At 53.5% G+C, this 27,699-nt stretch overlaps 1 protein-coding gene and 1 long non-coding RNA gene across 4 annotated transcripts in view; one reads left to right on the forward strand and one right to left on the reverse strand.

Annotated features, from left to right (window-relative positions):
- The first annotated feature begins 6,765 nt into the window (after positions 1–6,765).
- Positions 6,766–11,346, forward strand: LOC123391313. Of its 2 annotated transcripts, none has more exons than XR_006605939.1 (4): positions 6,766–7,709; positions 8,706–8,817; positions 9,892–10,021; positions 10,789–11,346. It is a non-coding gene; the product is annotated as an uncharacterized LOC123391313 (long non-coding RNA). The 2 variants fall into 2 exon arrangements; XR_006605940.1 differs by having other exon boundaries at positions 8,709–8,817.
- The window catches only part of TMEM123 (transmembrane protein 123), a 49,044-nt gene continuing 30,277 nt past the window's right edge, over positions 8,933–27,699 (reverse strand). For both annotated transcript variants that reach the window (XM_045077493.1, XM_045077494.1), the window contains 3 exons: positions 13,311–13,574; positions 12,199–12,352; positions 8,933–10,748 (listed from right to left, as the gene is read on the reverse strand). In XM_045077493.1, the coding sequence (XP_044933428.1) occupies positions 10,724–10,748; positions 12,199–12,352; positions 13,311–13,574 (443 nt within the window). In that variant the 3' untranslated portion in view covers positions 8,933–10,723. The remainder of the gene's footprint in view (positions 10,749–12,198; positions 12,353–13,310; positions 13,575–27,699) is intronic.

A 27,699-nucleotide genomic window follows, 5' to 3' on the forward strand; every position in this document is an offset into this window, starting at 1 on the left:
AACAAATTACTAAGAAGTGTTCTTAGGGGCGCCTAGGGGCTCAGTCGGTGAAGCATCTGCCTTTGGCTCAGGTCATGATCTTGGGGTTCTGGGGCCAAGCCCCACATCAGGCTTCCTGTTCAGTGGGGAGCCGGCTTCTCCCTCTCCCTTTGACCCTTCCCTCATTCTCTTGCTCTCTCTCAAGTAAATAAAATCTTTAAAAAAGTGTTCTTAAATAATGTGATTTTTGAAATTCTTTTAGGAGGACGGTATCTGTCTAGTTGGTTTCTGTATTATAACTAAAGTCCACGTTAAAAATGAAGTAAAATGAGGCCAATCTGCACTGGGATTAGAAAGCAGTCGTGTGCCGGCTTTGTCTGTTGCATAGATGTTGGGGGGAAGGGGACGACACAGGCAGGGGCCTTGTCTCCTCCTTGGGCCCAGGCATCCCCGCGCTTTCCCAGACCGGGTCTGCGGCGGACTGCTGAGGCCCGGGAAAGGAGCAGACCATGAACATGCCATGTGTCCTCCGGTCCTGTAGCTCCTCTAGGTGCCTTCCGCACAGGCCTCCCTGGGGGGAGGGGGAGTCTCCCCACCCTTGAGGCTCTAGCGTCTCCACGGCCTCGTGCTGGTGAGAGGCTTCTCTCCTCTCTAGCGAAGGAATTTAAAGAGGGAATGAAATTATTTTCGAAACTTGTCTACTTTCCTTTTTGCTCGATTGAGGGTCCACTATGGTTATGGGTTGAATTGTGTCCCCCAAATCCATATGCTGAAGTCCTGGTCTCCCTGGTACCTCGGAGTAGGACTGCCTTTCTAGATCGGGCCTTTAAAGGTACCTCAGGCAAAATGCCATCTTCTGAGCCCAAATGTAAGAGGACTGGTGCCTTCCTAAGAAGAGCTCAGGTCACAGACACACCCAGAGGGAGGAGCCCGTGGAGACGCATGGGCAGCAGTCAGCAAGCCGTGGGAGCACCTCGGAAGAAACTGTGCCTACCAGCACCTGGATCTCCGGACTCCTGGCCACCAGACATGGTAAGAAAAGAAATTTCCATTGCTCGAGTCCGTCTGGTGCTGAGTTGGGCAGGCCTGACAGTGCCAGGTGCTGGCGGCTTTAAGCCCAGTAGCCCATATCCCTTCAGCAGCTACGAAGTGAAATTCGAACGTGGGTCCACCTGGCCCGCTAGCTTGTGCTTTGTGGGCAGGCTGTCCTAGGAAGCCGTATTGATGTTTTTAAAAATTGCATGGGCTCTCCTCAAGCATAAGAACTCAAATTATTTAAATTTCGTTTATTAAAATTTAGATAGTTGGTTTTCATAATGTGTAAGAACTTCTAGGTTTTTGCATTCGGTGAAAATGCTGCATGAAATAGAGGTAAGCGGTGATGTCGTATTTCGCCCCCTTGCCGAGTCCTCTGAGGCTGCAGCGGGCAGTGGGGTCTTGGTCTCTGTTGCTTCTCACGCGGAGCGTCTGTCATAGCAGGTACTTGTGGTGTCGGACCAGGAGGCCCATGTCAGATGCTCTGTTCTGCGTATTGACTGCGTTTTCTGTCCCTGAAGCCCGAGCACGCGTGTGAGCCGCGTCTGCTCCACGTGCCGCTGTGGGCTCGGTGACGTGGCGCATACGGCTGTGGTCTGGCTGCAGTCAAGCCCCGGACAGCACAGGCGTGACTGTGGGGCTGCCGCAAGCAGGTTTTCAGGTTTTGCAGGTTTTCAGGTTTTGCTGGACGTTTTTTTGAGATTCTTGACAATCTGAAATAACTTGCCAGCTGTGGTCTAGAAATACCAAAAAAAGGGAAGAGAAGTGTTACGGTGGCAATACGGCGTGGACGACATGAAGTTGCAGGGTAAGTCCCCGGGAAGGCTTCTGGTCAGGAGGAGGCTGTGCGCGGTTGGCGGGAGCGCGAGGTTCTCTGCCCGCCTCGGCTGCACCAGGATGCGTGCGTGGGGCCGGCTGTGGGGGCCAGATGGGCGGGAGGCTGAGCCACCTCTGCGTCTCCTGTTCAACTGCACCTTCCGGTCATTTTACTTCTGTTTGAAAAATATATGGCTCTTCTTTACCTTCTTAACGTATGTGGGGGAAATTGTAGTCAGTCCTCTGCCAGGGCCCCGGCCAGCGCCCTGCTGTGTCTGCCACGCGCCAGAGCTGAGCAGGGCGCTCCCGGCCCCGCCGGCCCCCTGGCCCTCCCTTGTCGGCTGCTGTCCTGTAAGTCCAAGGACAGCCGGCTGTCAGCTTTGAAGATAGACGGGCATTGTTTTCTGGAAGCCTTCTATATGAAGAAAACCTGATGCAGCGGAGGAGGTTCCAAACATCCTGGTCTCAGAATCCCTTTACGGCCCCAGATGTTCCTGAAGGCCCGGAGGAGCTCGTGTTCACGCAGCTGTGTCTGCCTGCGTTGAGCTGCTGTGTGAGATCACAGCGGATCTCCACAGTATTTCATGCTTCATTTGAGAATGAAATAAGTATTCCTTTTAAAAAAGCAGCGCACACTACATGGTAATGTAGCACTTCCTGAGAAAAATCACTGTATAAAGTTCACATTCAGAATGGCATCGATTACATTCTGGCAAAGCTCTGATGTCTGGCCTGATGGCAGACGCCTGGACTCTGGTGTCTGCTTCTGCTTCTAATCTTCTGTAACGTGTTGGCTTTGTTGCAGTTTATGAAGAAAGGTCAGCATCTCAGAGGATGTATTTACAAAAGGAAGGAGAATTTCCAGTCATCAGTGGTCTTAAAGTATTTAAGTTTAAAAATTGTGCCTCCTGTTCATCCCTTCCTGCCCACCAGCCCCTACAACCACCATGCCTTTCACTGTTCGATGAGCTTTTGTTTTCTCTTAACACCGCTGACCCTCAGACAATACGAGGGTTACGGGCACCAGTCCCCCAGTACGGGTGAAAATCTGTGTGTAATTACTGACTTCCCCAAAATTTAACTACTAAGAGTCCACTCTTGGCTGGAGCCTTACTCATAAACAGTTGATTAATACGTACATTGTGTATGTTCTATGTATTACATGCTGTATTCTTAAATCATACTAGAGCAAGAAAGAATCAAAAAACCATAAGGAGGGGCACGTGGGTGGCACAGTCATTAAGCATCTGCCTTCGGCTCAGGTCATGGTGTCAGGGTCCTGGGATCGAGCCCCGCATGGGGCTCCCTGCTCAGTGGGGAGTCTGCTTCTGCCTCTGCCACCTCCTTGCTTGTGTTCCTGCTCTCACGCTCTCTGTCACATAAATAAAATCAGTCTTAAAAAAAAAAACCCCATAAAACACAGTTACAGTATTGTAGTGTATCGACACTACACGTTTATGTAATCATTGAAAAAAAAATCCACATTCTAAGTAGACCCACGACCATCAAACCGGTGTTGTTTAAGGGTCAAATGGATTAAGACTCCTTGGGGAACACTGCACTCTGGATGGATCTTTTTTTTTCTGGATGGATCTTGAACCCGCGTGTCATCGAGAACCATGATGCTTTAGTCATTGGAAAATCGCCCTTGACTGAGTCGTGCGGCTGTCTCTGCTGCTGACATGCAGCGTTGCTCGTTCCCAGAAGTCCCGGCTGGGGTGCGCATCACCGCGGTCCGGCACCTCCGTGAGATGTCTGTGTCCGCGTCGCACTGCGGTTTTCAGCAGCGGCGGCAGCTGCAGTCCGTGCTGCTCACACGCCGAGAAGCGGATGGCTGCTTGGGTGTGCCCGTGTGTGTCCGCCCCCTTCTAAGTGCATGTGCTGCGCGCACCTTTCCTGCTGCCGCTTCTCCATAGCCGATCGGTGTGGAGGGAGACGCTTCGATGCGCTTACCTTTCCGGCCTTAACGCTGCAGCCAGAGCGCTGGGGTCGGTTTGATGAAGGAGTTTGATGGCATCTTGGTCCTCTGCCACGTGGGGGCAGTGTTTGCTGTTTATAGCGTCCGGGTGGGGCGGCCGTGGCCGCCAGCGCCCGTGACCTCTGGATGCAGACCCGGCTGGCGGCCGTGATCGTGCAGTCTTCGCACATCAGCGACGGTGGCAGGGACTCGTACGTGTCATCAGAGCCCCGAGTGTCCGTGAATGGTAACGTGAATTCACAAGTCAATCCCGGAAGGACTGGCCCAGGGCCGGGTGGGATGGGGGCAGGCTGTCCTCCTGGCAGTCTTTCCGTCGCGGAAGTTGGCTTGGCGCAGCCGTCTGCGGTCCTGGTGCTTTCGGGAGGGAGACTGGGGAGTTGCACCCCGTCTTTCCCTTTCTGTGTGTGTGGGAGCGAGGGGGCCTGCCGTTCGCGCTGAGCTTCGGTGACGTCGGCCGCCTCGGTTGCCAGTATTTCCGTCACCAAGGATAAAAGTCTCCTGGGATCTGGCGTGCGGAGGCTTCCACCTCTGTTGTCATCCAGTCTTTTTCGGTGATGAAGGTGACATTTTCTTGTCCGTGTGAGGACTTCATTCCTTATCCGTCCTGAGCTTGGGTGCCATCGGGGTCTCTCACTGGGCCGCACGAGCCTGGCACGGTCTGGCTGGTGGGCGGATCCATGCGATTGGCTTAGCAGAAGCGGGAGAACCACGACCGTTGCTATTTGTGCAGGGACCTGGCGTCTTCCTGGTGGTGCCCGGCAGGTCTCAACCTGAGAGTTCTCTGAGCTTTTAACCCGTCGTGGTCACATCTTGCCAGCCACGTGGCGGTGCTGCTCGGTGTGAGGGGAGCAGGGCTGGGGCTTCCCTGGAGTCAGAAGGCCTGGCGGGCCCTTTCTCCCTCTGCCCTCAGCTTTTCTCCGAGGGCCCGTGTCTGCCCTTCCTGTGGGTCAGGAGGGTAAGCAGGGTGGCACGTGGGTCTGCACGTGGGACCCACTCCCTTAGCGGGCTCCGCTCACGGCAGGGGCAGCGGTCCTGTCCCCCAGCCGTGTCGCCGGAGCCATTGCGCTCCCCTCTGGCGGGGCTGCTGTCGTGTCCTAAAGGTGGAGCCTGGGTCGATGCGGAGGCTGCCTCGGGGTTGGCTCCCCGCCAGGACCTGCGCACTCTCCAGTGGGGACACCGCTGGCTGACCACGCATGGTGCGTGTGTGTCGCTCCGCATGCTCTGTGCCTGGACAGTAGGCCTCGGAGCTCTGCACTTCCAAGTCCGTAGGGTTTTCTCTGAAAACTCATGACAGCAGCTGCAGAGTTTCACGGAGACTAAAGCTTTCTCTGTCCTCACCGGGCACAGAACCTGTGTGGCACTTGTTGGACCCCGCGCACGGCCGTGTCCCCAGCGGAATTCCAGCTCTCCATGACGCTCTTCGTTTGCAGGCGTCGTGATTGCTGGGCTCACCCATGCTCTAGCCTGCTGCGGAGGGACTGGGGGTGTTGTATAGAGACTGAAGGTGAGAAGGCACGAGGGCAGCCACGGAGAGGAGTGACGGGCTTGCAGGGGACGGGGTGCCAGGAATATGCGTTGTCGCGTGGGGAGCAGCGCCTGAACGAAAGCCCCTGAGTGCCACTGTGGGGGCGCGGGATACGCAGGCTCTGCGGGCAGATGCCAGTCCGGACAGCGGTGAGCTCCATGTTCAGAGCTGTGGGGAGTTCACGTCGCGTTCGGGAGAGGAGGAGTCAGTCATTCTGGTTTTGTTTCGTTAGTTAACACAATGTAGTATCAGCTTCTGGCGGACAGGACCGGGACCCCGCTCTTCCAGACACCTCCCGGGGCTCAGCACGGCCGGTGCCCTCCTCCGTCCACACCCCCGGCCCGCGTCCGCTCTGGGGACTGTCAGCGTGTTTTCTGTAGGTCAGTCTGTTTCTTGGTTTGCCTCTCAGTTTTTCTTTTCTTTTTTCCTTGGCTCGTGTGTTTTGTTTCCTAAATTCCACATGAGTGAAATCAGACGGTACTTGTCTTTCTCTGACTTGACTTTGCCTGGGATGGACTCTCCGGCTTCGGCCAGCCGGCTGCAGGGCTCGTTCTTTTTGACAGCGGATACTCCACCGTGTGCATACAGACCGCGTCTCTGCCCACTTTGCTGTCGCTGGACATCCGGGCGCTCTCCATAATTTAGATCTTGTTGAAAATGCTGCTGTAGACTTTGGGGTGCACACTTTTGAATTAGTATTTTTCTATTCTTTAGGTAAATGCCCAGTAGTGCGATTGCTGGGTCATAGGGCAGTTCTATTTTCAACTTTTTGAGGAACCTTCATGCTCTTTTCTAGAGTGGCTGCACCAGCTTGCATTCCCACCAACCGTGGAGGAGGGTTCCCCTTTCTCCGCATCTTTGCCAACATCTGTCGTTTCCTGACTTGTTGATTTTAGCCATTCTGACTGGTGTGAGGTGGGATCTCATTGTGGTTTTGATTTGTATTTCCCTGATGCCCGGTGATGTGGAGCAGTTTTTCATGTGTCTGTTGGCCAACTGGATGTCGTCTTTGGGAAAATGTCCTCTGCTCATTTTTTAATTGGATTATTCATTTTGTGGGGGGGTTGAGTTTTATAAAATCTTTACGGATTTTGGATTCTAGCCCTTTATCTGATATGTCATTTGAGAATATCTTCTCCTACTCAGTTATCTTTTCGTTTTCATGACTGTTTCCTTTGCTGTGCAGAGGCTTTCTACCTCGATGAAGTCCCGATAGTTCATTTTGGCCCTTGTTCCCTTGCCTTTGGCGAAGTTTCTAGGAAGAAGTTGCTGTGGCTGAGGTCGAAGAGGTTGCTGCCTGTGTTCTCTAGGACCGTGATGGATTCCTGTCTCACATTGAGGTCTTTCATCCATTTTGAGTCTATTCTCGTGTGTGGTGCAAGGAAATGGTCCAGTTTCATTCTTCTGCCTGTGGCTGTCCTGTGTTCCCCAGCACCATTTGTTGAAGAGACTGTCTTTTTTCCATTGGACATTCTTTCCTGGTTTGTCGAAAATTAGTTGACCGTAGAGCTGAGGGTCCATTTCCGGGCTCTCTGTTCTGTTCCGTTGATGCACGTGTGTGCAGGCGGGCATTGGGGATTAAGTGGGACTAGAGTGTGCAGAGCTGGAGAACGGAGCTGTTGGTAAGCACTTTCCAGGCAGAGGGGGAAATATGAAGAAAGACAAATGCATGAGGCATTTTTGGAAAATGAAGGTGAGTAATGGGAAACAAGGTTGGGAAGGTAGGATGGGTACCAGCTTTCAGAGGACGATACATTATGGGCTTTGTTAGTGTAAACGGACCAGTCCATGAACACAGGATGCCTTCGCTCTCTTTAATATTTTCGGCATCTCTCACCAGTGTCTGGTGGTTTTCAGGGTAGAGCTCTTCAACATTGACATATAACCCTGAGTATTTTGTTTCTGATGCTGTTGTAAATGGGATCTTTATTTTTCAGATACTTTTGTTGTCTGTGTGTAGAAATGTCGCTGTTCTTGGAATGGTGATTTTGTGTCCTCAGCTTCATTGAGTTTATGCATCCGCTCTACCAGGTTTTGGTGGAGTCTTTGGGATTTTCTGTTTATGAAACATGTTGTGTGCCGAGAGACTGCCACACTTGGACTTCTGGTGTGTGGTCGTGGTCACTCCACCTCCCTTGGGACCCTGATCTGCAGATTCTGAGGGCCGCTGGAGGCCTGTCCTACAGGGACATCACTCTATGGAATGACACCGCTCCCCTAAGGTTTTATCATGAACACATGTTGAATTTTGTCAGATGCTTTTGTGTCTCCAAGAACCAGGACGGAATGATCGCAGTCCGTTAGTGCTGTGTACCACGGATTCATCTGCGCCCCAGACCATCCCTGCATCCCAGGGACGGATCCCCGAGGAGTCTGGTAAGTGAGCCTGTGCATGGGCTGGCTTCTGTCAGTAGGAAAAAATGCTGGCATTTGTATTTGGGGGATTTACCTTCAAGTTTTCTGGTTTCTCTTTTTTTTTTTTTTTTTTTCAAGATTTTATTTGACAGAGAGATCACAAGTAGGCAGAGAGAGGGAGAGAGGAAAGCAGGCTTCCTGCTGAGCAGAGAGCCCAATGCGGGTCTCAATCCCAGGAGTTTGGGATCATGACCTGAGCTGAAGGCAGAGGCTTTTAACCCACTGAGCCACCCAGGTGCCCCTCTGGTTTCTCCCTTTCTGGCTTCGGTATTATGGTAATGCTGTTTTGTTTTGTTTTTTAAGATTTTATTTATTTGACAGAGATCATAAGTGGGCAAAGAGGCAGGCGGGGGGCAGGGAAGGAGGTTCCCTGCTGAGCAGAGAGGCTGATGCAGGGCTCGATCCCAGGACCCTGAGATCATGAGCCAAAGGCAGAGGCTTAACCCACTGAGCCACCCAGGCGCCCCAATGCTGGCTTTTTAAAATGAGTTTCAGGTGGGGGAGGTCCCCCACTGTCTGCGTCAGTAGAGCCTGTGACTCCTGATCTCAGAACATCATGAGTTCAGCCCCACGCTGGGCCGAGAGAGGACTTTTACTCCTCACTGGTCTGTTGAATCTGTTTCTCGTGGACTTGGTCTCCGCTGTGGCTGGGCTGTGACCGCCAGACCGGCTCAGCCCCGGCTCCGGTGCAGGTCAGGTTCTCCTGAGGCTGGGAACAAGGCGGAGCTGCAGTGGGTCCCAGTGGAGACAGCCTCCCTCCGCGGCCCTGCTTCTGCAGGTGGGACATCCTCTGCCCTCTCCAGACCAAGTGCTGCTTGTTGCAAGCCCCCCACTTCAGTCTCTGGTTCCTAGCGGTCAAGGCCACCCTCCGTCCTGTGTGCGGGTCTGTACATTGAGGGATGTGTCGCTGGTGGAGGTTTCTCACATGAACGTACCTGTTCTTCTAATTCTTCCCAGCAGAAGCAGGAAGCAGCGTGAACAGAGCGTCCTGAGCCCGGCTTGTCAAATGTTGGGGTTCCGGGAGTCTGGGGTGGCCCTGACGCAATTTGTGCTGCTCCCAGGGTTTCAGGTGAGCCTGCTGACACTTCTGTGTCGCTGGACCCCTACAGTGAGGCCTCTTTACTTGGGGCTTTTCATTTCTCTGGAGTTTGAGGAAACGAAGCAAAACCACACACAAAAAGCTCTTAAATGAAGAACAAAATTTTATTCTAAAAATAGATCTCAGTAACAGTGAAATACCAAAAGTTGGTTATTACGATAAAAAGAGAAAAAGAAACTGCTTTAAGTTTGTCTCCTGAAAAATACAAAATGCCTACTGATATATTGCCAGCTCTTATCTGTGGGGGAAATGCTCATGGTTTGAAATACCCAAAGTCCAGATTGGATTCTACCAGCTCGTCGAGTGGATACATTCTCAAGGAAGCAAACAGAAGTGCACATCTGCGGAAGCAAACACACTGAGGACAGGAATTTAGGCTTAGAACGTGGGGGCCACATGGGAGCCGTGGTGCTGCCTCCAACTCCCCGTTTCCGCACGGGGGCTGGAGGGAGCCGTGCTCCAGCTTCCTGACACAGAAGACAGTTTTTAGACCCAAAGGCAGCTGGAAAGGCATTTAACGGCATTTCTTCTAACAGGCAGAGTCAGGCCCGGCTTCCAGGTTCTGACAAACCCCAAGCCCTGAAGTGGGAAGCACGCAGGAAACGGACACCTGGAAAGGCCCTTGTGGGACTCCAGACGAAAGCATGTACTCGAAGCATGAGTGGATTTCACAGCGAGAGCTGGCGGCGCTGTCAGGTCACGACCACAGCCCCCCTCTCTGCAGCCGGGGCTGCCCCGTGCTTCTGTGGCTTCCTGCCGCAGTGTGTGTCTCGCAGACCCGCCCTGTCCCCTGGTCCTCACGTCCATGGACCATGATGCAGAGTAGAAATGGCGCTTTCATATGAAATTCATGGTATTCTCTGAAAGCCAAAAGCTGGTCCCAAGTTACATTTAAACCCTGTTCGGTGTAGACGCAGGGTCATTTGGACATCTAAGCTATTTCTGAATTAGCAGAAACAGAAATGCCATTTTAATGAAGTACAGCCTAGCCTGGGTGGTCACTTAGGTGGACTAAATACTTTTTCTTTTCTTTCTTTTTGTCAGACTTGACCCTGAGTTTTCGCTGCTGTAATCTAAACCATAAAGCCGAACCCTTGGACCTCCGTGGATGGACACTGTTGTCAGCAGCACAGAGCTGGGTGCCCTCCACGGGAGATGAGGGGCCTCAGGACTCGTAAGTTTCTGTTTTTAAAAACTGAAGACTAATCCCAGTACAAAGGTTTTTTTTAGTATACTAATTTCCCCAAATCGGAGTAAAATCAGCAGTGCACAAGAATGCAGCATCATCCTGCTGTAGGGGAGGGGCGCCCTCCTGGGGTGGTAACACAGCCGTGAGCCGTTGGGGGGTGGTTTGCCACTGCATTACAGGGTCCCGCTCCAGGAAGCAGCTGTGCAGTTTCCAGCAAGGCCACTGTTCTCACAGCAGCTTTAAACCCTTGGTCAACACTGCAATTCCCCTGACCTACACCAACCACCTGGAGCCCAGAGGAGGCCGCAGGAGGAATGGGCTCCCTGGCGGGGCCGAGGGCTGTCGATGCGTCTAGTTTTGAGTGGGGGCGCCGTTGGTTTCAAAACCCGAGTACTGAGCTGGAAGAGCTGCGGCTTCCCTGTGTTTGCTCCGTGGCGTCAGTGTAAAAATCCCAAGGCCTGAAGGGGGTGGGTGCCCTTTGGGGAGGAGGTCGTTAGTCACACCTTAGGGTGACCAGGGCTACGCTGAAGGGGAGGACTTGTCTCTATTAGTCAACGTTAACTACCTGTTTCAGACACACATGTAGAAACCCAGACCCTTTTCACAATATGGTGTATAGCAGATGCGTGGCCATCGCCACAAGTGAGGGCTGTTCCCAATCTTCTTGCCGTGGGTCCTTGCCTTTCCTTAAATGATGGCGTCGTGTTCGTCACTGTAAGACATGAGAAGTTGAAACCATTTTGTATTTTCAGATTAATAATTTCAAGCTCTGGGATCAACACTGGCCTTTACAGAAAAACCTTGCTTACGTATCACGCCCACCACACAACCGGAGGAGCTGGGCGCACTTCCTCTTGGCCTCTGCTCTGCGCTTCCCAGCCAAGCACCCACAAGCCCTTGAACATTTCCTCCGTGAGAGGTGCGGTGCGAGCGACCCTGTATCTCATGCAGGCAGCCGGCCGAGGACCCGCGGGACGGCCCAGGTGAGCGCTGCTCTCTGCGGGCCCAGCACCCAAGGCTTAGCGCCGCCCCCGCCTGGGACAGAAGACGCTGCCGTGCCTGGAACCTCCCAGCTTCGGAGCCGCACCTTCCTTTGCACCCCCCAGACTAGCGCGCACCCGAGCTTCAGAGCAGTGTGTCTGCCCCATCTGCATTCTTCCCGGGGCCTGCAGGGCAGGGTGCGTGGGGAGCACGCGTGCTGCAGGGGCCCCCCAGGCAGGAACGGAGCTCAGAGAAGCTGAAGGGACCTGGTTCAGCCGCTTTAGTGCTCTGTAGCCTCCCCTCCGTCAATAAACAGCAGCACTGGAAAACACTTGTGGCACTGGATTTACTCAGAATGTACCTTCTGTTTTAACTGGGGAAATACACCAAAAGCACGAGATAAATTCTTATAGAAACAGAGGTATCCAACACGCTGAGTCCAGTCTGTTTCCTCCCTGGGGTGATCTAGAGTTCCAGATGTGCAGGCAAAACACCCCAACTTTGCCAAAGCCTCGTGTCTCTTGGTTCAGTGGTCAACCTGGGAGGCCCTTTCATGCTCTCCTGTGTCCTGGGAACTCAAGATGCGTGCCCGTGGCTCCAGGCCTCAGGGCACCTGGCATCAGGTGACCCGTTGTGTGTGTCTGTCTCGTCAGCTCCACACCCAGCAGAAGCGCAGAGACTGTGCGGGACGCGTGTGTGTCCTTGGGGGTCTGTGCTAACGATCAGTTCCCGCACCCCAGTAAGAATCAGCCCAGAAAGGACTTCAGAGAACTAGAGTAGCGAGGAGGTGACCCCCCCACAGCTCCAGGCCTACAGAAGGGGCACTTGACGTCCCCCGAGGAGGCCTTGCTGGTCAGGTGACATCCGCTCACTCACTATCCCGAGTTAACAGAGAAAATGACACTGTTAGGATTTCTTTCAAACCCTGTTTCTAGCGGGGCCGTGCCTCCGTGCCGCGGAAGTGCCCCACACAGCCGGTCCGATGCCTGCAGGCCCGAGGGACGAGGGGTTTGAGTACTTCTTCCTCGGCAAGGGAATGGGCGTCCGTTTATAATGTGCACGTCGCCAATGACCTTTGGGCACAGGGTTAATTGGAATGTGATTCCTAGCCCTGGGCCCTGCTCTAGCATTTGGCTGTGGTATTTAAGGAAATAGAGAAACAAGTTCTGACCCAGACTCACATGGTTCTGTAGCGAATGCCTCGTCTCGAATAGTACGTCCTGCATCCGACATAGAGAAGCGACAGGACTCCCAGCGTCAACACGATACCGCCCAGGAAGCTGCCAATGTCGAATTTTGATCCTGGGTTTCCGGTAGAATTAATAGTTGGTGTGACTAGAAGAAAACAAAAGACAGGCTTTAGTAGCTTTTAAACAACCCTGTTAAAATAAACTGCCACGGTGAACTTCTAAGAGAAGCCGAAAGCCCACTCTGCGCTGGGTGACCGCTGGGCTCCGGGTGCTTCCAGCCGATGCAGCATCTCCCGGCCCCTGCCCGTCCCTGCATCTGAGGGTTTTTGTGCTCTTGGACCCCGACCTTCCACCGCAACCCCGGGGGGGGGGGGGGACTGGGTTCCTTATTGGTGCCCGTAAGAGTCTGCCTGAACCACGGACACCACAGCGGGGATCCTGCGGCTGGATCCAGTCTTCGTGGTTCTGACCAGAACTCCTTCTGCATAAACTGGGGACTTGACTATTTTGGCTTTATCACCCCAAAGGCCCTTGAGACAGAGCAACCAACTTGAGAACGTGGACTAGCGAGAACGCTGCCGAGTGGAGGCCAGAGAGCTCGAGGCGTCACGAGCTGCTTGGCACGGCCACACTCTGCGTCCGTGAAGGTCACAGTTAGGTTCTGCATTCATGGTTTCCCAGGCATTTTCATAAACAGTGCCGGCTGACCGCAGGGATTGCCCCGGGATGACCTGGAGGGCCTGACGGCGGAGCTGAGCTGGAAGCACGGGAACCGTGGCGGGACCGGAGAGCCCGGCGCCGCTGCTACCTGCTTCTGGTCTGTATCGAGGGACCCGGAGGCCCAGGCAGGACATGTTTTCAAGTCACATAATGACCGTTCCCTGTTAGGATGTGTCCCCTCCCCCCCACTGTCGTCATACAGCCTGGTGAAGTCGGAAACGTCTCATCCACTGGGCTAGGCCCAGCAGGACTGATGCCTCCGGCGTGTGCAACAGGACAGCCCTGTCCGCGCTCACGCTTCGCAGGAGGGCGGATGACAGGAACACGGCACGGGACCACCATGCTCCGCAGACACGGGGGCCGGGGGCAGCTTTGATACGTACGTGTCACGGAGGAAGAAATGGACGTGACCGAATTGTTGTGGGCTGGGGCGGTCACTGAGGTTGGCGTTGTCTGGGTTGTGTTCTGGGAAACCAAGCTGGTGTGAGTCCTGTTGGAGTCCACAGGTGTGGTGATTCGAGCTGTTGCTGTGGATGTCAAGGCCGTGACCGCCTCTGTCTTGGCAACTGAAGACCGTGGCGTTGTCGACGGTCTCAAGGTGCTGGTGGGCTGGCTCGTGTGGTTGGAGGTCACAGTGGTGACATTTTCTGCAAGACGATGGTAAGATGTTAGCTGTGGTGCAGAGGCTTAGGGAATCGGGACCCACATTGTGGGGGACCCAGCTGCACGGAGATGCCGAGCCCCCCACCTCTGCCTCCTGAAGCCACAGGTGCAACGGCCCAGTGTCACAGGTGGGAAGAGACCCTGCGGGGTCCCAGCCTGTGCTGCCTTGAAGCTGGGAGCTCGGAGACTGGAAATAATACAGAGGACTGCGTCCCTGCAGGGTAAGGCCTGTGCCGTAACCATCTGTCACCACCTCTTCCCGCTGTCCTGCCACAAGTAGCAGGCAAGCGGGCGGACGGATGGACGGAGGAAGGGTGTTCAGCAAATGGACCGACGGACGGAGGAAGGGTGTTCAGCAAGCGGACCGACGGACGGAGGAAGGGTGTTCAGCAAGCGGGCGGACAGACGGACGGAGGAAGGGTGTTCAGCAAGCGGGTGGATGGACGGAGGAAGGGTGTTCATGGCGCTGATTCTGCACCACCTCCTTCCCTGGTGCTTTGGGCAAGCGAGCGTGAGCTGCGCGTTAAGCCCCTGCACGGGCTGTGGTGGGGAAGGTCAGGGCTACTTCCCGCCGTGCGCCGGGAGGTCACCGGCTGGTGCCAGTGCGGCTCCTTGGAAATCTCCCTCAGTCTCTGGAGGCTTCACGACTCCAAACACCTGAACCTGACGTACAGGTTTTCATGCAAAGGCGCCTGTCACTACTCCCCGAAATACCTAAGAAAATTCCTCGTTTCCCATTTGGAAAACGGCTTCCTCTTGGCCCTGTGTGTACGTTGGAGCGAGGCCGTGCCCAAAAGCCAGCTCGCTTCCCACGGTACCTTCCCTGTAGCACCACGGCCTACCCCTCTGTGGCCGGAGGAGGAGCCTCCAGGTCCTCCGTGGAGGAGCCACGGGCGCCTCCAGCCCTGGACTTGAGCTGTACGGCTGCTTATTTGTCTCAGCTTTTACTCTTCAGGTTTCTAATATGTTTTCTTAGCTTCGGGTCCCTACTGTGTGGTGTCACCACAGAGAGTTATCTAGTTTTTTCAAAAGGCCAAAAGACTATGTCAGTGCTGTAGTTACTGCGCGGAGCGGACACAAGCGGCAAAGCCTGAATCCAGATGCTCGCTCTAGAGAGACGGCGCTTCACATCGGCAACCTTCCCTCTTTCACACTTGTGCGTGCGCCGCTGCGGTGGGACAGAACACGGAAGCCGTGTGGTGTGGACACGGCATCTTCAGAACGATCTGTGCACAGTGAAGCAACATGGGCTGCTTTTGGATGCAGCGTGCACACATTCACACTAACACACACACGCCCGGGCCCCCACTCTGCAGGGAGACGTTCTTCAGAGATACTGGACAGAGGCACGGGGGTAACAGCAGGAGCTGTGGTAGGTTTACCCAAATAATGAAAACCCGAGTGCGTTAGAGAAACAAGCTCACCATTCCCACACACGGAGAAAACAGGCAGGCAAGTGTATAAAACCGCCTCCGACGTGTGGACGCGTGAACCGATCAGGAAGCTCCCACCGAGGTCAATGCTCAGGCCCACGAAAGTGACGCGCTCGCCTGGGGTACGAGTGCCCCTCCCCATCCCTCCTGGGAGGCCCTGCACGGTGCTGGGGTGTCAGAGCGAGGCGTGGGTGCGGGTCACGCAGCCCGGCGACTGCGGTCAGCGCCGCAATGTGTCTGAGGCTGCTCAGTTCCTACGTTCAAAATTGAAATTCCAGAAGGGAAACCAGCTGTATCCATTAACACAGAAACTTAAGTGTGTGAATAAGGTCTCGGAGACAAACAGGGTTGCTGGAGGGAGAAGGCGGAGAGATGGAGTAACTGGGTGATGGGATTAAGGGCGGTGGGTGATGTGCTGAGCACTAGGGGTTACACGCAACTAATGAATCACTGAATACTAGTCTCAAAAACTAATGATGTGCTATATGTTGGCTAATTGAACTTAAATAAATAAAAATATTTTTTAAAAAGTGGAAAAAAAAAAAAAAACTAAGGTCTCGGGTACCTGGGATGGTCTGTTTGCCCCAGTGCCGTGTGGGACACAGCTGAGCAGGGCTCGGAGCCCCGCGTCCCTGCTCTTGCCCGAGGCCGTGCCCATGCTGCTGTTTGCACACATGTCGCCCCCGCTAAGGACAGAAAGGGCACGGATCACAGTGACAAGGGCATCGGCAAGAACGGTCATTTCCGTCTCCTGCTGCTCAAAACGCCTCATCCTGGCGCTTCTCACCGTGCGTGGCCCAGAACGCACTCCTGGCCCCCGGCCCGCACACGCACAGAGGATGCTAGGAGCGCGCGGTCCAGGCTCTGCGTGAACGGCGCACTTGCGTTGTTCCACTTTCATCTCCCTTCTCATCAAATGTCTGCTTTCCATTTTTTGGACCTCTTCGTTGTATTATTTAATAAAAATTAATGCATACTGTTGAGAGAGCGAGAGACCAATGTGGGGGGGAGGGACAGAAGGGGAAGGAGGGACAGAATCCCAAGCAGACGTCCTGCTCCACGTGGAGCCTGTCGCAAGACTCGATCCCAGGACCTGAGCTGAAATCAAGTCAGAAGCTTAACCGACTGAGCCACCTACGCGCCCCCCCAAATTATTGTATCTTGCTTTACTTTTCAACAGATGTAGCAGGTTACCAACTGCATGAACTCCTGCTGCATTTTCACTGAACTGCACACAGGCCAGTGGGACTCGCTGGACCCGTCCAGCGACCAGAGGGCAGGTCCCGGCTCCCCAGCAGGACCCTCCGCGCCTTCCCCTCGCGGGCTCCCATCTCTGTGCTTCGCTCCTGCTCCTTCCTGGGCCCATGGTGCTCCCTCAGCCTCGTGAAGCTCTGCTCCGTTCAAGGCCCAGCCCAGGCAGCACGCCGACTGCATGGGAAACGCACAGAACGGCCGCCGCCAAGATGCAGATGAGAGGGAAGAAAGCAGCCCGGAGCTGCGCGTTCACAGGAGACCCGAACTTGACCGGTGCGGACAGTGGAAGCACAGAGGTTACCACCAGCCAGTAACCGAGCGGGGAACAGGCAGAGGTTCCGGCTCCAGCAGAGCCCGTCACCTCCTCCCACGTACACCAAATCCTCACGGACCCACAGAACAACTTCCTCTGGAAAATCCCCACAACTAGGTAAGCAGCTCCTCCATGTGGAGCAGAGACGAGCTGCAGGGCACGGGGCGGGGGAGGGGGGGAGAGGCTGAGACCCGAGCTTGCTGCGCCTCCCCTCCCCGCCTGGCACAGTGCACCCCATCACAAGAGAACTCGCAACCCTCTCCCCGAACCACACATCGGGTGCCCCACCCTGCACACCTGCCCAGGGAGCTGAGCCCAGAGGCGCTCTGGCCTTGAAAACCAGCAGGGCTCAGGCCCACCACACCCCCAGACACCTTTAAGGGGTTCGCTTACTCAGTGTCGCTCGCCCAGGGACAAGCACGGAGGCAGCCGATTGACAGATGCCCAGACTCGATGTCAAAGAGGCTCCCCTGCTCATCTGCCGGTGTCGGCCCAAATGGCAGGCATGCACTTCCACACACATCGGGGGGCCGATGGGTCCTCTCTTGGGCAGAGATGGTCTCGCCCTCTGCCTCACTCCAGCCCCCCGTATCTCCAGGACAAGAGCCCGCGGCCCACCCTCCTTGCTGGCCTGGCTCTGGTGGCCGGGGTCTGCGTTCCTGGGTCCCACGGACTGTAACGCCTGGGAAGGCAGCTCCAGGCCAAATGCCTCGCCAGGGCACGGGATACACGGCAGACTGAAACACGCCTCGTCCTCCCGTGAAGGACGCCCATTCCCTCGGGCTGAGGCACCTTCACGCTCTGCCAGCCTCCCTCCAGGTCACTGGCGTCTCATGGAAAGGAGCTTGAACACTTGCCTGGCCGCTGCATGTTTTAAAGCGCTGCGCAGCGGACGCCTCCAGCTCACCTGGCTGGTGCCCAGCAGGACGTGCGCGTCAGTCCCCGTGTGTCCGGCTGCTTCCAGGGCTGCCGCCTGAGTGTGTGGCTTACGATCCGCCTGAGCCTCGGTTCTGGGACTGCGCGCCCACGGACGGGCTTGGCGCAGCCTCGGCTCCTAGGAGCCATGAGAAATAAAAGGACGCTTCATGATCGCAAAGTTCTGAAAGACGAGCCAGGGTAGGACTGAGTGGTAAGGTTCATCTGCTACCTGAAGCCACCCCTTCAAGATGAGAGACACCTGCTTCATCTGTGTGAGCTAACAGGTAATGAAGAAATAGGAACACAGTCCAAAGTAAACCACAAGAACCTCAGAAAAAGTTCTTAATGAAATGGAAATAATTTACCTGATAAAGGGTTAAAAATAATGGTCAAAGCGAGAGGAATGGAGGAACACAGTGGGGACTTCGACGGGGAAAGAAAGCAAAGTCCCACGGAGAAGCCACATTGCTGGAGAACACAGCAGCGGGCTGGAAAAGCACCAGAGGGGCCCCACAGCCAGCTGGTTTCCGCAGAAGAAAAGATGAGCAGGACTCACCCAGTCGCAGAAGCAAAAGGATAAAAGAATGAATAAAAGTGAAAAGAGCTTAAGGGACTTACGGGGCAAGGTCAAGCAAAGCAGTATGTTCACATTACAGGAGCCCCAGAAGAAAGAAAGAAAGGAGCAAAAAATCTGAAGAAATTGTGGCTGAAAAGTTTCCTAACCTGGGGAAGGACACAGACATCCAGGTCCAGGATGCACACAAAGTTCCAAATAAAAGGAAACCACAGAGATCCACGCCAAGACACATCCCAATTAAAACACAAAGCATTAAATAAAGGAGAGAATCTGTACAAGAGAAGCCCCACAAGACGGTCAGAGTTTCCAGCAGACGCTCTGTGGGCCGGAAGAGGTGGCAAAACACGTTCTAAGCCTGCAAAGAAAAAACTTCCAAGAATACTCGATCTGGCAAAGCTGTCATTTGGAAATGAAGAATTTTCCAGAAAAGCAAAAGCTCAAGTCCTTCGTCCCAATCAGACCAGCCTTGCAAGAAAAGTTAACAGGACTTTTAAAGCCAAAACAAAAAGGTGCTGGTTAGTAATAGGAAAACACACGGAAGAAGAAAGGCACAGCTGAGACAGCTACTCTTGCGAAGGTGGTGGGTTCGTGGCTTACAAAGTCACACAAGATTAAAAGTCAAAAGCACTAAAAGCAGGACCACGGTAGTGAATGCAGGGACGCACGGTATGAAAGAGCTACGGTGACGGTGACGAAGTCCTAACACCGGGGGAGGGAGAAGAGTCGTAGGTGGCCACCCGCTGGAGGAGGCCGCTGTAACCGCGAGCTGTTGGCCCGCATCCTGGTCGCCGCAGCAGCAGAGCAAAGCCCGTGGAGAAGCGCAGGTTGGACACGAAAGGTCTCCGCGCACGGCGGGAGAAGCGCCGGCCGAAGGAAGACCCGGAGAGGGGAACAAAGGCCCAGCACAGCGGCTGGGAGAGAACAGAACAGAATGGCAGTGAGGACATTCCTGTCAGTAACTACTCTCCATGCAAGCGGACTCCATTCTCCAGAAGAAAGCATGGCGGAACGGGAAGTTAACGAGTCATCTATGCATCGGTGCGCGGCCTGCGAGACTTCAGCCCCAGGAATGGACAGAAAAGAGCCCAGGAGGCCCCGAGAAGGCCGTGAGCGCTGTACTTCCGTCAGACAAAAGAGACTTTGTTGTATTCTTTTTAAAGTAGGCTCCATATCCAGTGTGGGGCTTAAACTCATGACCCTGAGAAGAAGAGTCACATTCTCTACCAACTGAGCCAGCCAGGCGCTCCCAAAATAGACTTTAAAACAAACAATGAAATGAGACACAAAAAGGGCATTAAATAAAGAGTCACTCCAGCAAGAGCATAAAACGTTTGTATATATTTATGCATCCAACACAGAGAACTGAAATGTATAAAGCAAATAGTAATAGGTCAAAAGGGAGAACTAGAAAACAATAATAGCAGGGTCTTTAAAACCCCTGCATTAAGCTCCATCGCTAGGGGGGCACCTGGGCGGCTCAGCTGAGTGTCAGACTCTTGGTTTTGGCTCAGGTGATGATCTCCGGGTTATCTATGGGATTGAGCCCTGCCCTGCGCTCTGTGCTGTCCATGTGGGGAGTCTACTGGAGATTCTCTTTCTCTTTCTCTCTCTCCCTCTCAGTCTCCCCTCTTTGCTCTAAGATAAATAACTAAATCTTTAAAGAAAAGATCTTTAGGAAAGTAAAAAAAAATACTGACCTTAAACAATACATCAGACCAGACATACATTCCATCAGTTATTTTGGTGGTATCTATGTATCAGAAATCAAATAGGAGGCGCCTGGGTGGCTCAGTGGGTTAAGCCTCTGCCTTCGGCTCAGGTCATGATCTCAGGGTCCTGGGATCGAGCCCCACATCGGCCTCTCTGCTCAGCAGGGAGCCTGCTTCCCCTTCTCTCTCTGCCTATTTGTGATCTCTGTCTGTCAAATAAATAAATAAAATCTTAAAAAAAAAAAAAAGAAATCAAATATATATATTTGGTGGTATAATCACAGACATGCATAGAACATTCCATCCTAAAGCAACAAAATACACATTATTCTCAAGTGCACATGGGATACTCTCTAAAATATATATTATCTTGCCACAAAACTAGTCTTACTAAATTAGAAAAAAAAATACCAAGTGTATTTTCTAACCACAATGGTATAAAATGAAAAATCAATTAAGAGAAGAAAACTAGAAATTCACCAATATGCAAAGTTTAAATATGCTGTTTAACAACCAGTGGTTCAAAGGGAAAAACAAAAAGGGAAATCAAAATACACCTTGAGGCAAATCCAAGTACAACACACCACAAATCACAGGAATCAGCAAAAGCAGCTCTAGGAAAAAAGCTGACAGAGATAAATGTTACCTCAAGAGACAAGAAACACCTCAAACAACCTCACTTCATACGTCAAGCGACTAGAGACAAGACAAAGCCCCAGGCTGGTGGAAGGATCCCGGTGGGCACAGAAATGACGGAGACTGAAAAGATCGATGAAATACAAAGATGTTTCTTGGAAGGGATGATCCAAATTGACAAACCTGTAGCTAGAACCCCTGAGAAGAAAAGGACTGGAATAGAATCAGAAATCACAGAGATGTTACAGTGGACACCACAGAATTACTAGGAACGACCATATGCCGACAAAGCTGACAACCTACAAGAACGGATACATTCCTAAAAACATAACTTTCCAAATTGACTCATGAATAAGGGATCTGAACAGATCAGACCTGTCGCTACTAAGGAGACTGAGTCAGTAAACAAAAACCTCCAGGGAACCGAAGTCCGGGACCAGACGTCTGTGCTGGTGAGTTCCATTCGTAACAACCATCTTCCTCCGGCTTTCAGAATCACACGGGAAGGGAACACTTGTAAACACATCTCACCAGGCCAGCGTTACCCTGATCAACAAAGCAGATCAGGATGTCATAAGCAAAGAATGTAACCCCCAACGTCCTTGATGAACATAAATGCAAACGTTCCCAACCAAGTAATAACAGACCATGTCCATCAATCTGCCTAAAGGATCCTCCGTCATAATCAAGTGGGATTTACACCAGGAAGGCAAAGATCGCTCAGCATCTAAGTCCATGTCCTCCACCACATGAACAAAATCAGAGTTAAGAATCTTATGATCACCCCAAAAATGCAGAAAATGCACCTGATAAAAGTCAACATCAATTCACAATAAAAACTCCCAACAAAGTAGCTATAGAGGAAATGTACGTCAGCATTACGGAGGCCGCAAAGGACAGACGCAGAGCAAACATCATCTCAATGGGGAAGAACCAAAAATTTTTCCTAGAGGCTCAGGAGCAAGACAGGGACACCCCCTCTTGCCACCTCCCTCCAACACAGCATTAGCAGGCCCAGCAAGAAAAATGAAAGGCAAATTGGAAAGGAAAAAGCAAAACTGTCCCCATCTGCAGATGATATGGTATTTACCTTCGGAAAGCCCTAAAGATCCCACCAAAGTAATGGACGGAATAAATGGATTCAGTTAAGTTGCAGAAAACAGACATCAGGATACAAAAGTGTGTTGTCCTTCTGAACACTCGTAAGGAGCCTGCAGAGTGCAGAGTCGAGAAACAACAGTATTTACAGCTGCACCAGGAAGAATGAGACACCAGGAGTGAACTGAAGGGAGAAGGTGAGTGAGTGACCTTTATACTGAGAACCATAAAACACTGACGAAGAAGGTGAGATGGAAAGCCAGGCCATGCTCATGTACTGGAAAACTAATATTGCTAAAAATCCATGCTACCCAAAGCTTTCTGTAATTCCGCTCAATCCCAATCAGCATTCCAGTGGCACGTCTCACAGACGGGAAAGCCTGAAATTTGAATGGAACCAGAAAACACCCTCGGGAGCCGAAGTGATCTTGACAAAAAGAGCAATGCTGGAAACATCGTGCTCCGTAATTTCAAGTTCTTTTACAAATCTGCACAAATCCAGGCAGCATGGCACTGGAGTAAAATCTGACACATAGATCAGGGTAACAGCACAGACTGCCCTGAAATAAACCCAGGGACATACGGCCCGTTAATTTATGATACAGGGTTCAAGGGCACACAGTGAGGAAAACCGTATCTTCCACAAATGGTGCTGGGCACGCTGAGCCGCTGTCTCCTACCGTATATAAAAATTCATTTGAGGTTGATTAACTTAAATGTTAAGACTCAAGTCATACAACACCTAGCACGAAAGAAATGCAGGCAATGAGCTCTGTGATGTTAGTCGCAGCTGTGGTTTTGATTTGACACCAAGAGCAAAGGAAATACCCCCCCCCCGAAAATCAACAAATGCAACTACATCAAACCAAAAAACCTCCGCACAGCAAAGGAAGCGGTCAACAAACGAAAAGGCAGCCTAGTGAGTGGGAGAAGAGGTCTGCAAGCCGTGTAATAAGGGTTCGTATTCAAAATACAGAAAGAAGTTATCGACTCAACAGCGAAGGAAAAGAAACGATCCAGCTAAGAACACAGGTGGGGGGTCTGAAAGGACATTCCCCACAGACACAGAGGCCAACAGACACACGAGAAATGCTTACCACCACCCATCATCAGGGGAACACGAATCAAAACCACGGCGAGATACACCTCACCCCTGTCAGAGTGGCAAAGACCACCACCACAAGAAACGACAGGTGCTGGCGAGGATGTGGAGAAAGGGGAGCCCTCGTGCACAAAATCTTTGAGATGCCTCAAGAGGTTAAATGTGGAACTATGGTACGATCCAGAAATTCCATTTCTAGTTATTTATCCTAAGATAACCAAACACCAACTTGACGCGCACCCACACTGCCATGCTGACGACCCCATCACTGACCGTGGCCACGGTGTGGAGGCGACGGGGTGCCCCTGGCTGATGATTGGATAGAGGCGATGTGTGCAGGCGATGTGTGCACGCGATGCAGCAGCCCTCCGCCATCGGAGGCCAGTCTTGCCATTTGTGACAACATGTGTGAATCCTGAGGGTGCTCTGCTACGTGAAATGAGTCCGAGAAAGACAAATGCTGCATGATTTCACTCCTATGTGAAATTTTAAAAATTAAGCTCACAGACGTGATGCACTAGTGGCTGCAAGATGCAGGGGTGGGGCTGGGGGGCAGAATGAATGAAGGGGTCAGACGGTACAAACTCCAGGTTGGGGGGGGGCACACACGTGGGGCTGCGGTTAGGATTTCCATACTGCGTCTCTGAAAGGTGCGGGAGTCAATGCTGACGTTTCTCCGGCGATGAGAACTGTTCACTGTGAGTGGTGGCATGTGCTGACCAGAGTCGCTGTGGTCATTTCACTGAACAAACATCAAATCCCCACACTGTACAGCTGCCACACGGTCACCAATCACGCTTCAAAACACGGTGAGGACACTGTTCGCAGGCAGCAGTCTTTAAGATCCAAGTCCCCTAGCTGGAAAGGGTTTTAAAAGGACATTTCGTAAAAGGGTCAGCGCAGGAGGAAGCTCTATTTCATATGTGACAGGAGAAACATAAGCAAAATGAAAGACCCAATAGGGAGAAGCAATCCACGGGGCTGGAATTTTGGCAACTTGAGGGAAAAGAGTGAGCAGGATAAAAAAAAAAAAACATCAGGAAGATTTTAGAACATTAACACATTTGACTTAACAACACACGTTTCTATCCAACTAGAACTCATGTACTTTTCAAGAGCACATGGTACATATGAACCTGAACTGATGATTCAAGGATTGAAAGAGTATGAATTTTGGCCACTGTGAATTTAAGCTAAAATCAATATTAAAAAAAATACCCAGTTCTTAAAACATCAAAAAATAGATTCTTTTCAGTTACCCATAGATGAAATTTTGAAAATCACAATATAAATTTTACAACCTTTTGACACTGAGCCTGCCGTCTCACAGCGTGTGGGCTCCGGGGAAGCCATGCTTGGAGCAGAGGTCACCACTTAGATGCACACAGCAGGTAGGGGTCTAGGTTCACCCAGACTTTGGGGCTCAGACCGGCTGAGGGGATGCAGCTCCTACAGAGGCTTCCCCGGGAGGAAATGCAAGAACTGAAGGCTGCATGGCTGAAACGTGCTTCCCGAGGCCTCCCGGACCTAGGTGCTCTCATGTCCCTGGAGCAAGGGCCCGAGGCCACCCGGCTTCGACAGAACTCCACCGAGAAAAGCGGCTCAGGATGGTGCTTCCGGACACAAGTTTGAGTCTAAGATCGTGCATTCAGGCTTACGGCTTTTTCAGCTTTCCTATTCATTGTCTTTAATAATCAAAGTATAGGTCATGCTTAAAAAACGCTGATCATTTAGGCATTCCCACAGACTTTAAATCACCGACTGAGTCTGCGAACCTAGACTGACTTGCTGAACATTGCGCACCGTCCCGCGTGTCGGGCACCGAGATACAGTAGCTGGATCTCCGGCTGGATCCAGCAGACAGACAGACCCGTGATGAGAAATCGGCCGTTCACGGGGAGCCCTAAAACTGAAGGAACAAGATGCTACCCGGTTAAAGCTGAATGCAGTAAATTCACCAAGTATTTGAGTCTATAAGTTTTGCCTAATTATAAATATCCATGTCTACTGGTTGCCTGTTTTACAGAAGACAAGCGACACAGTACCGGTGGTAAGAAGAAAAACCAATCTAAGGGCATTTCCATCAACCATGGGACATCGGGTGTATTTTCTGTGATTCAGACCCAGCGTGGCTGACGTTGTACACCTCGGAGCACAGACGCAGGCAGAGCAGAACCAAGCCCCGGTGTGAAGGAAGGACGAGCACAGAGGAGGGACTTGCACACAAGTCTGGGGTCGGGAAGGGCGGAAGGAGGAGGTCATTCCCGGGGGAAGCTGGTCGCGAGCGCGCGCACGCAGGGGGCGCCGCAGAGGGCCGAGTACTCACTGAAAGGTAACACGTGCCCGGTGCGCCCCAGACACGGCTGTGAACACCGGAACCCGGCCTCCCCAGTCCTCACGGGTGCTGGCTGGAGCGGGAGGGAGGCGCTGGGACCCGGAGCGCAACGCTGTGGATGGGAGAGGGGGCAGTACAGGCGGCCTGGGGCCGGCGTGCGGGAGGCTCTCCTCGCTTGAGGGAGGCCATGCGGGGAGAGGTGAGGGCCGGGGTGGCACGGGGATCAGGACACCATTTATCCAGGTGCTGGGGCAGCGGCCCGGAGGTCGTGCCTCTCTGTGGGGCCTGGAACTCCCGCCACCCTAGGGGCACGCCCGTGATCTGCTTCCCCGCTGGGTGCTGCATGTTCCAGGCTTGAACTCCCCGATCAGAGACCATGCAGACACGGCCCTACAACCCCTGGCTGGAGGCCTCGATGGGCCTCCCCTGCGCTGGGAATGAGGCCTTGCCAGCACACGGCCACTCAGCTGTGGGCGCACCGTCCACGGGGAGACAGCGGCCTCGGGAGCCAGTAGCGTTTGCTGAGGCCCTTGTCGCCGTCCGGAGAGAAGGTGTCCAGATCCCAACAGCGTGAGCAGTGGGGGAGACCGGAGCCAGGGAGTTCGTGGTTTTGCGCTGTCGGGCATAATTGTGTTAGAAAACATGGGTCCGGTCATCGTGCTTTCTCGCAGGCTAGTGCCCGCAGGCGTGAGGCTTCTGGAGTAACAGGACCCCCTCCCTGAGACGAGCTGATGCCAAGGGTCTCGGAAATGGGGACATGCTGCACGGCTGTGCTCAGCACTCTGGGGGCAGCCTGGGTCCCCGGCGGGAGCAGTGGCCACCGCTGACAGCATGGGGACAAACAGCTCCCAACCCCGGACACACACCAACCTCGTGGGATCACTCGGGTTTAAGCTGACTCCCCCGTGGCTGTGCACTGGGGCGGAACCATGCAACAGCGACAAGAGGACGCAGCAGCCTCAGAGCCCAGCTGTCCCCCAGCTGCAACCCAGGTGCGGTTGCGAGGTGAGGAGCGCAGAGGGGGCGGAGCCTGTGTTGGTCACAGGCTCCCGTGCGAGCGCCCACCTCCTCCCCGTCAGCTCCGTGCGACAATTGACGTGGCAGTCACGCACCTCCGACAGCTGCAAGGTCACCCCAGCCCAGGTCCCCACCGTCCGCCTGCCTGTGTGCGGCTCCCCACAGCTTCCCCGCTGGCTGGCACGTGGAACACGCTCCTTCTGTGCTGGACTCAGTGCCTCGCTGGGAAGGCCTGGGCGTCCGAGAGATGGGCACACAGTTGAGGTGCGACAGAGCCTGTGAACCGGGAGGCTCCACCGCTGAGAGAACGTACACGGTGGGCAGCGCGGCGGTCCAGAGACCAGCACCGTCTCGCAGCGACAACTGGAGCACCCCACAGGGTCAGGGCTGGGGGGTTCCCTGGGACACCCCGGCGGACACCCGTGTGCAGGACTGAGGCACAGAGCAGGCTGCAGACCCGTGCCCCACTGCACGCCCCCCCGGATGTTGCAGGTGTAGCCCAGGGTCTCCAGGGCCCCTTGGGGTGCCAGGCCAGTGCCACCTGCCGCTCTCGCCGACACCCCGCACTTGCCACGGGGACCTCAGTATGTGGCTAGGCCCAAGGACCCTTGGCTGTAGGTCAGCTGACCAGTAACCGGAATCCCGTGTCCGGTCCTCTCTGCCGGTCAGAGTGACATGCTGGAATGTGGTCCCACAGGAGACAGAACTGCACGGTGTGACGGTCACAGGGAGGTCATCTTTGAACTGTGCCCACCACAGGGTTCGGGTCAAAGTGATGACGCCTTGTCAGTCTGGCCAAACGCCATTCCCCACCCCCAAATGGAGGAAGTCAACGGCGACCCCGTCCTGAATGGGTGGGGGGCCCCCTCAGAGGTCGGCACACAGACCTGGCCGCGCACACCGCCTCCCGCTGCGGGCAGAGGGAGCCCTGGACTCCACAGGGAGCAGAGGGCCTGGCTCAGGCGGAGGGGCTCATCGGAGAGAACAGAAGTCCCCGCTGCAGACCAGAGGCATCGGGATAAGGATGGGGGTCGCTTGCCGGCCTTTCCCGCTGAGCAGGAAAACCATCCGCTCAGCCGTCAGCGCCTCCCTCTGGATCAGGTAGAAAAGGGGCAGTTTCTCCCTTAAGCCCAGAAACTCTGACGCCAGAGCTACCCTTCCATGGATTTGCTCACTTTCTTTCGCCCCAGTGAAACGCTGAAACTGAGTTTCTTTCTGTAGTAACTTAGGAAATATTTACTTTGGAAGAGAATAGCCTTTATGTATTTACAGAAGTTTATATAGAAATAAATATATGAACAGGTATTGTATGTGTACTGTATGTAAATAAGCAGGAAGACACTGGCTTATTAGCACCTGCGGCAGGACACTGTCCAGACACCCCCCCCCCCGTCCTGCCTGCACTCTGCCTGAGGGGACGGTGTCTGTCTGTCCCTGCACACCCCTCACTGCCCCTTCCTGCCCGCTCTCCGTCCTGAGGAGACCGTCAGGAGCGGCACTAGGCCCGCTGGCTCTGTGATTTCTGGGCTGGTCAGAAATCATCTGCTGATGCTCTCTACTGTCCCTTTACTTGTGGGGATGGCCCCAACCTGGACTGAGCTCTGAAACGGTCTGCCCCAGGTGGACGTGTGGGATCAGGCCTAAGCGAGCACTGATTCTGAGCCAGACGCTGTTCTGCACGTCCCATAAATGCCAGCAACTGTCCTAACCCCCCAGG

The sequence above is a fragment of the Mustela putorius genome, unplaced genomic scaffold (assembly GCF_011764305.1).
Source record: "Mustela putorius furo isolate JIRA1106 unplaced genomic scaffold, ASM1176430v1.1 tig00000198_pilon_pilon_pilon, whole genome shotgun sequence".
Lineage (NCBI taxonomy): Eukaryota > Metazoa > Chordata > Mammalia > Carnivora > Mustelidae > Mustela > Mustela putorius.